At 32.3% G+C, this 9,449-nt stretch overlaps 1 protein-coding gene across 1 annotated transcript; it reads left to right on the top strand.

Annotated features, from left to right (window-relative positions):
• The first annotated feature begins 523 nt into the window (after positions 1-523).
• On the top strand, positions 524-8,884 carry LOC122536424 (protein yellow-like). Its single transcript, XM_043668787.1, has 7 exons — positions 524-900; positions 3,136-3,433; positions 5,758-5,887; positions 7,039-7,201; positions 7,447-7,806; positions 8,121-8,309; positions 8,557-8,884. The coding sequence occupies exons 2-7, from the start codon at positions 3,172-3,174 to the stop codon at positions 8,737-8,739; spliced, it is 1,287 nt and encodes a 428-aa protein (XP_043524722.1). The 5' UTR covers positions 524-900; positions 3,136-3,171; the 3' UTR covers positions 8,740-8,884.
• The last annotated feature ends 565 nt before the right edge of the window (positions 8,885-9,449 follow it).

The raw sequence follows: 9,449 nt of genomic DNA, 5'->3' as shown, positions 1-9,449 counted from the left end.
AAAAAAATAATTTTTGAGAAAAATTTATCTTGTTAAAAATTTTTATCTCGATCGATTTCGAATTGATTTCTTTGTTTAATCTGGGTGATTATTATTATTATTATTATTCTTTATTATATAATCATCGAGATAAATAATGAAAAAATAAAAAATAATGCACAAAAGAAAAAAAAAAGAAAAAGAAAGAGAGAAAAATGATTAAATTGAAAGTAATTTCAACAACAAAAGTCTGTACTTCTCAACAGATCCACTTTATCCGAGATCTCATTAACTACTTCTTATTAACTATTCCTATACCCAAACCGAACCAGGCTGTCTTTTCTTTCATTTGTGTCGAACTTAATGACAACAGATGAGAAAGTCTAGACGTATAATCTGAGTCCTAATCGACCATTCTCAGAGCACATTGATCGACGAATATTAAATCTGGAGTACCAAGACAAACTATCCAATGGTTATTTGGTGGTCACCCTTATAAGTGAAACGTGTAATCAACATTTTCCTATGATGTTTTCCTTCGAACGTAATCGTTCTTTTTAGTTGGAACTACTTTTCCTGCAAGCCTATCTTCTCAATTACCGGTTTCGTCCGTTTCATTTCGTATTCTGGAAAAAATGGTTTTCGCTTCAAGCGCAAGTCGATTCAATTTTATCAAGTGTGGGGTGCACCCAGAGTGAATTACATAAGAACTAGTGCATATAGACGAGTGAAGGTGTATATGAACACACGCTTGGCAAATACGTGTTACACGAACTGAGTACATATATACCAGTACCCATTCGCAGGACCCAACAGTTTACTCGCACTGTTCGTTACTCACTTTCTACAAATAGTGCCTCTGTCCGTTTCGAAGACGAAGCCATTGGCCAACCCCATCGTCATCGACCCTTTATAAAAGAGGTACATCTGTTGTAACAAACGTTGGATCCTACACGGATCCCAGTAAACATTTTTTTCATTTTCGAAACAAAAAAAAGAAAAAAAGTATGTAATTTCTTTCGAGCAGTCTGTTGAAAAAAATATAGAAATATATAAAACTAATTAATAGTGTCAGAAACTAGTGTACGCTTGCCAGAGCTTGATAGCGGTGGCGGTGAAATTAACTTGTGAATTTGGAAAGACGGCTGCGAGTGATAGTATGCAAAGAAATTTCACATTTTGAGATTGGATACTGTGCAACAACTGGAAGACAATTAACAACGATTCATTTTGATTCTTGCGACGTTAAATTTCGGTCGTCGATCACGTGAATAATCTGGCTTATGAATATACGAGTAACATTGAGCAATTGATAAAATTTTAATACATCGTACAGAGTAATTTTTTTGATTATTTCTTTGTATTTTTAAATTTTCGCACTTAAATGGAAAAACAAAATTTTCGTAAATTTTATTTTATTTTTTCTTATCTATCTATTCTATTTATCTTATCTTCTTATTTTTTTATTTTATTATCATTAATTAATATTTACAGGGACGAAATTATTTGATTTTAATATATGCTTTCGTTCAAATTCCTTCTTAGTTTTTCTCTGATACGTACCAATCATTTTTAATATAATTTATAAATTAACGTACCGTGGTTTTAATAAAAACGACGTTCAATCTTTGATCACTGCAAAATTCAATATATCGTAATTCAATAATGACAATTGCGCAAAACATTAAATTTTTACTGAGCATTAAACAGGATAATTTGTAAAATTTACTAAAATTCTCCAATTCTTGACTCATTGCAATGATCGTGTGAAAATTTTTTAAAATGGAAAAATGAATTTTCTTTCTGAGCTAGAAACCTCCAAAAAAATAATTGGGTAACAAGTTGCTTAATTGATTAAACGTCTGTATCAATTGTAACACATCTACAAGAAATACAATCGATCTACGATTATCGTCGGACTCGATATCCTTCGGCAAGGTTGCAACGTGAATACATAAAACGGTAGTGAAGCCTGGCACGTGCCGTTTTTCATTTCTGTTCGCGTTCAGCCAAGTGAAATGTAATTCATCGCGTTTATCACGTACGCGTTGCGAGAGCAAGATTTACTCATACACAGGTAATTTCCGGAACGGTATCGCGTGAATTCTATCAGGCGCGTGTAACCGTACACAGCTGCTTCGTACAGGCAAAAACAAATTTATTTTTCACATTTAAAGCCAATTTCATATCTTTTTCAACACGTCCACGCATACCGCAAACGTACTTCAATCATTTTGCCGTGTCTATTTCTATTATTTTTTGCGAAACTCGTTATTCTGAAACCAAACGAATCGTGTACTATATTCATCCGTCGATTTTTATACATCGGAAACTTTCTAAATTAACTTTCTAATTTTAAACATGCAAATTAGTAGATATATTAAAATCGTCGCACGTTACTCGTATCCATTTCTATCAGATGAGAAATAAAAGATAACGAATCATATATTCTGTCAACTGACAAAGTGAGAGATGAGTAGAATAATATTACCGACGTGTATCAGCGCTCATTACAGATACGGACAAAGACAGGCATAATTATATGTTATATATATGATAATTATATGTTATATATACGATAATTATATGTTTTCAATCGACTTATATGCGGCTACTTATTTTCAGTCGCATCATAAATCATTCGGAAGTAACAGTCTGTCAATCGTTATGTAAACAACAAAATGAAGATATATTAAAATACATTAGATTGTTACATATGAAATGGCTGATTTCACAAGCATATAAAATCATTCGGAATTGAAAAGAAGTTTGACGATTTAAAGCTTCAAGCTTATCGAATAAATTCGTTATTTTGCCAACTGTTTTATTATTGAATAGGGAGGTTATGCGTATATCAAAACGATAATCATAAATGAATGATCATAAATTTAAATACTTTTTCTTTTTTATAAAACTTGAAACATCGTCCTGAGCAAAGCGAATAGAACACTCGTAACACTAACGCAGAAGGGGAAAAATTTGGAATTAATGTGATTAAATAAATTAGAAAATTTTTTCTTTTTAACAAATCAATTTCAATAAAAATTTAGTCGATTTAAGAATATTCTATGTCAGCTAAAACTGAAGAAATTCAATTAAATTCGTTGCAATATAATAGATACTGAAAGTTGTTCGACAATTTTTATTATTTTAAAGGCTCGGAGTACACCGTCGCCCTAAAATATCGTAGGAATGTTTCGTGAATTTCTTTTCGTGAGTTTACTGTACTTGGGAACCGGTAATGTCAATGGACTTCAAAGATGGGGTACACAATTTGGACAAGCACCTCTGTTAGAAAGATTTTTCTGGAGAACGCTGGACTTTGCCTATCCAGACGAAGCCGCTAGAAGAATGGCAATGATGAAAGGAGAATTTATTCCAGAAAACGCTTTGCCCGTTGGCATAGAAATTTGGAGAAACAAGCTGTTCGTTACCGTGCCAAGATGGCGTAACGGTAAGTAAAATGTTAATTAATTTCTTAGAATGCAATATATTTGCCCATCCATTTAAATATTGATGCATAAAGTGAAAAAAAAATATATTTATTTTACTTCATATCTTTAATTTTATACTTATCGTTATATACGAAATCAATCCGATGTATTTGTTAAATTGAATTGATTGAATCGATCGAATATGACCGACTATTAATTCTGTCTATTATTACTATTAATTGTTAGATCGAATACATATTACTCGTGCTCTTCGTGGAAACGAAATTACCGAAAATTTGAAAATCGATGAAAGGAAAAGTCGCGCGAACAGTAACAATATGAACATTTAGATGAATGTCTCGTGTCAGGAACCGGAAGCTGCAGTGAACACAATGTACAGAAGATCATTGCAGGCAGTGCGCGCTTAAAATCTCGTCTGGCCGACTTCCGGCTCGCGACAAAAAGTGCCGAAAACCGTGTGAGCGATTTCAATGGGACATTTCTACGTCTCCGTTGGCCTCCGCCTCCACTTTAACCCAAAATCTTTCCCCCAACACTATGAGGCCCACGAGGAAACCAAGGGTGAATGGGCTTATTCACTCCTGCACTCTTTTATTTCCCACTTTTTTCTTGCTCTCTCAGTGTTTTACGTTTATTATACACGTTGGCGCACGCCGAACCATTGTGTATAAAACAAAAAAGTCGACAATGCCGCTGACACATCGTGTACGATTTTTTATATTGAGGTCTTTAATCCTCCTGCCTCTTGCTTCTTTGGCTTTTTCTATTTTTCTGTTTCCATATCTTTTGTTTCTTATAATGGTTACAAACTTATATTTCATTTCTTACGAGTCGTACTATTTTCCATCGTTACTTTGAAGATTATTTTTATTTCTTCTCTATAGATCGTAAATTATAGATTTAAAAAATTTCTGTTTCATTAAAAGAATCAATTATTTAATTATTTCTTTAATGCGCGCAATTTGACATAGATTTTGTGTATGATTTCAATGTCACTTTTCAATGACGATCATTTTTAACGAAATTAATCAGAAGCACAATTAATATTACGATAGTAAATATTTTTAAATATTTTTACGTTCAAGAAACTAACTACTATATTTTAAATCCATTTCATGGTATATAATTGACTTCAAATTCTTCCAGGCATTTATTTTCTCTCGTGCAACAAACACTAAATTCTCCCTTCATTTCGCCGATCTTTAACATTCCTCCTTTCCTTTTTCTTTCGCCTCTCGCTTTCCATTCTAGCATTCTCACCAGTCTCCTGGTGAACTTCTATAAACGCGTCAAAGCCCACCATAGTCGGTATTGTTTTAAGGCCAACTTTTCTTAAACGACCACTGCTTTGTTTGGATGGTTCTTTCTTCTGATGTCAGGTTTACTTGGACTGTCAGGCACAGGATATAAAATATTAAGGGAGAAAGGAAAGGGAAGCGAATGTGCCATTCAATTGAACTCGAAGAAATTGCATGATTTTTCACAGACAATATAGAACTTTTAGTTTGTGCAATGTAGCTAATTTCGCAATAGTCGATATTTCACAATAAAACAATGCAATCGCGCAGTTCATTTCTACAATGAACTTATTTAGGATAAAAACAGAAGAATCCATCTAATTACCAATATATATGTATACGTTTAAAATTCCTGTAATTTAGCCCTTCATAATTACTGCCTCATTTAATGACAGATTCGACAAATAATATTTTACCGTAGTATTTATCTCTCGTAAACTCAAATTATTATCACGACTGGTGTGATATATTTAAAATACCGTTACGGTAGGTATGATTGTAACTATGATTCTAATCACAAAAATTTCAAACGTCTTTGAAAATACTTTACGCGATATGATCGGCAAGTCCAAAGCGTCAAACGCAGTATTCTGGAGCAGTGATCGTACGACAATCTCGTCACGCAATGGTGACATGTCAAGAAAGTTTTGCTCATTATCACAGACACGCTTTCAATCATATTACTTTTCACGCAAGCTATCCGGCATCACTAGGCCAACCAGTTCAAGAATTTTTTACAACAATAGAAATAGGAAAACTAGATACACCTAGATAAGATTGAAAGGTCAAGAATGCTGCGTGTCAACGAGAATGATTTGCTGTCACGCGATTATCAATCATGAATGTCTAACGCACACACCGTGTAAAGTCTATATGTCGATGATGAAATCAAAGAAAGAACAACGATGGTCAATTTAAGAAAGAAATTGAAAGGACAAGTGAAAGAGATTAATTTATAGGATCACAAGAATTATTTGTATGTAACTAAATAAATAGAAATAAGTTGAAATGTTTGTTAATCGTAGGAATACCGGCGACATTAAACTACATATCGCTCGATGCAACTCGAGGTGGCTCTCCGAGGCTTACCCCTTATCCTAATTGGGCGCAAAACAAAGCTGGAGCTTGTGGTAGCGCAATTACTACTGCTTACAGGTACGTGTATATTTCAATTCAATTGATTCTAGATTTCTGAAATTTAATTGAACCACGTAATACAACAATTGATACAACAATTTCAATTTCAAATAAATAACGTACTGTTTTAATAATTTAAATTAAATTATAATGTATAATTTAAATTAAATGTTAATAATATAAATTAAATTATAGTGTGAAGTCACTAAATTTCTTTTTCTATCTTTCAAATTGTATGTACTTTTCTACTTTTAATCTTTATGACTATATAACTATATCATAATAAACACGAAGTGCGAGTATGATTACTGTAATATTACCTAAACATAAAATATAACATTACGTAATTGGATTGTATCGTAAAAGTGAAGATAATAGCTGGCTATTCAATTAACTAATTCTGTAGAAATTATTTTCAATCTCCCGTTGCTCCTAAATAGATCAAACATGAGAAACAGATACGTCATCGAAACTAACCCAATTAACTATATTTGTTTTGTAACCACCGATTGAATGTAAATTATTACAGAGTAACATAGAATGAATTGCGACCGATCTGAATGAAGGGAAAAAATAAATGATAAAATCTTCTAGAATCGATCAGATCTTAATCTCTATAGGGGATATTAAACTCTATAGAAAATAGTCTTGACTAAATAATGTAATTTATCTGTTACTAACGGAATCTCGAATCTGTGAGAACATTCTCTCGCTTTTCCTTATGTAATAGCAGGGAAAATAAAGATTTCCTGGGTTCTCTCGCGATTTACGAGATACAAGTAGCGGATTGTGAAATTCTGTCGCACGAAGAATTTTTCCACTTTCGGAAGTTATTTACTGACAATTAACAGAAACAAAACACAGAGTATATATCGTAAATTACAAGAAATTGAAATTTTAAATATTGCATCCAAAAATTTAAAAAATTTGTTGATCATGACGAATAGTTTAAAAAAGAAACACAAAGTGTATCGTAAATTGTAAAACATTGAAATTCTGAATATTGTAAAAATTCAGAAAAATCTAAAATTTAGAAAAATCTTGATATTAATATAAGATGCCATGGAATTTCGTCAGAAGGCTTACACAGAAAATACAATCACTGTATTCTTTCTTATCAATCAATAGAAAATTTAGCGCTATTATTCTCTATGTTACTTTCATTCCAGAATACACGCAGATGTTTGTGACAGACTTTGGGTATTAGATACTGGTACGATAGGTATTGGAAACACGACAATACAAGCATGTCCCTACACTCTGAATATCTTTGATTTGACGACAGATAAAATTTTGAGGCAATACAGATTGAGAGCTGAAGATATCAATATGGTATGTACAGCTGCACAGTATAAAATGTAGTAAAAATGTTATATTGAAAACGTGAGGCATTAAATATGCATTAAAATAATAAATTGTTCCTATATTCAAAATACTTAAAAACAATAATCAAGTGATAACTACAAGTCGCGTGTGTAAATTAACTGTTCACTGCTAAGGATATAATTTTTGCAACTATTCCATTCTACACCGTACGAGATTGTGTAACTTGCAATTAATAAAAATTCTTCAAATAGAATACTTTCATTGCGAATATTGCCGTCGATTTGGGAAAAGGAGGCTGCAACGACGCTTTCGCCTACATGTCCGACGAACTTGGATACGGTCTCATCGTGTATTCGTGGCAACAAAATAGATCTTGGCGAATTATGCATAGCTATTTCATGCCGGATCCTCTGGCCGGTGACTACAACATCGGTGGTCTGAATTTCCAATGGGGTGAAGAAGGAGTTTTCGGCATGAGTTTATCTCCGATCGCGGCTAATGGGTACAGAACACTATTTTTCCATCCTCTCAGTAGTAGAAGAGAATTTGCAATTTCCACGAGAATTCTGCGGGACGAAGACTTGTCACAAAATAGTTATCACGAATTCCAGGTATGCGCGTGATTATAATTACTATATATCATAATTAATTTTTTTTCATTAGTAATCAATTTTGATACGAATAATCAGAGTTTCATTATATATAAGATTATATGAATCTTCAACTAGCGTAATTTATTTGATCGATCAAGTTAATATAAGTAAATTACGATATATTACAACGAAATTATATGTATTATTGAACAGACGTGGACATATGATTTCATTTTACGTTGTAATTTCATTATCACTTTGCACTTCATATATAATATTATATAGAGATACATTTTATGGAAAGACAAATTATTATTTAAATTGATAAATAGATTCTGCCTGAAAGAGGACCACTTGGTCATTGCACTGCCTCTGTGATGGATGAAAATGGGCTCCAATTTTTCAATTTAATCGATCAAAATGCAGTGGGTTGTTGGAATTCTGCGTTACCATATGCGCCTGAAAACCACGCGGTCGTTGTTAGACACGACGAGGCACTGATATTTCCAGCAGATGTTAAGGTAAAATTTAATATCCTAAAGAACGTTCCATTCCTAATCATAATATATCTTTACTTTTTTAATTTAAACATAATTTCAATTTTCTCTCTGACTACTGAAACGATAATTTCTTTTGAATCTCTATCATTTTTTTACTATAATAAATAATATAACTTTGAAATTTCAAAAGTATTTGATATATTTAAATAGGTTTATATTTGTTTTTTACCCATTCAAAATATGATAAATAAAATTCTGTCGTTTCTAGGTAAATCGTGGTTTATTATGGATCATATCAGATAGAATGCCAGTGTTCTTGCTGTCAACTTTGAATTATACCGACGTGAACTTTAGAATATTAACAGTACCAGTTCGAGATGCAATCGCAGGTACAGTTTGTGAAAATTCCCCTTGGGGATATGTTAGCAATTCTCTTTGGTGGGAATCATAAAGTCCCTTGCAAAAATTATTAAAACAAGAAACTCAAATGTAGATTTATTGCGATAGAAACTAATTATACTAATTCTAATTCATTGTCTTAAGAAATCGAATTGCTATATGTCAATATAGAAAAACCAAGTATAGTTATAAACAAATACTACAATATTTTACCTCCCTCACTATCCCTTATTTTTTCCCATTTAAAAAAATTTTAAAAATCTTAAATACTTTTCTTACTTATCGATGTTTATCGATTGTACACTTTTTTAATTAGTATTTAACTCAGCACTTAAAATTAAAAATTAGAGAGAATTGTTTTCCAACGAATTCTTCTATTTTAAAATTCTTTCAGCAACATAAAATTTCTCAGTAACGGAAGTTCCCGCTGGTAATAGCACTTTACGTGTGACAATAATTAGATATTATTAGATGTCAATAATGATCAAATATTATGTTTACATATTAGGTCAGATATTATCAAGTATCATCAGATATTGCACAATTTAGATACGAGCAAAGAGTAGCAATGACGGAATCACTTACGATCCTAACCGGAAATATAATTGTTACTTTCCACGAACAAATTCCGATCTGTAAAGATCACATACCGTGACCAACTTTTCTCGGTTGATGGATACCTACTCGATCTTAACCCGTTCCAACTGCAACAATTACGTTCCTTAATAAGTCGAGAGTTTTTAAAATGGAGTAAAAAAGAGT

This window comes from Frieseomelitta varia, unplaced genomic scaffold, assembly GCF_011392965.1.
Source record: "Frieseomelitta varia isolate USP_RPSP 00005682 unplaced genomic scaffold, Fvar_1.2 scaffold_834, whole genome shotgun sequence".
Lineage (NCBI taxonomy): Eukaryota > Metazoa > Arthropoda > Insecta > Hymenoptera > Apidae > Frieseomelitta > Frieseomelitta varia.
Note: the sequence above shows the minus strand (reverse complement) of the source record. Positions and strands in the feature narration are given on the sequence as shown.

Bases quoted from the DNA above. Each gene is read 5' to 3' on its own strand.
- LOC122536424 (XM_043668787.1), top strand. From the start codon at position 3,172: ATGTTTCGTGAATTTCTTTTCGTGAGTTTACTGTACTTGGGAACCGGT. The intron at 3,434-5,757 runs GTAAGTAAAATG...TGTTAATCGTAG, and splicing joins CGTGCCAAGATGGCGTAACG to GAATACCGGCGACATTAAAC. The intron at 8,310-8,556 runs GTAAAATTTAAT...TGTCGTTTCTAG, and splicing joins TATTTCCAGCAGATGTTAAG to GTAAATCGTGGTTTATTATG.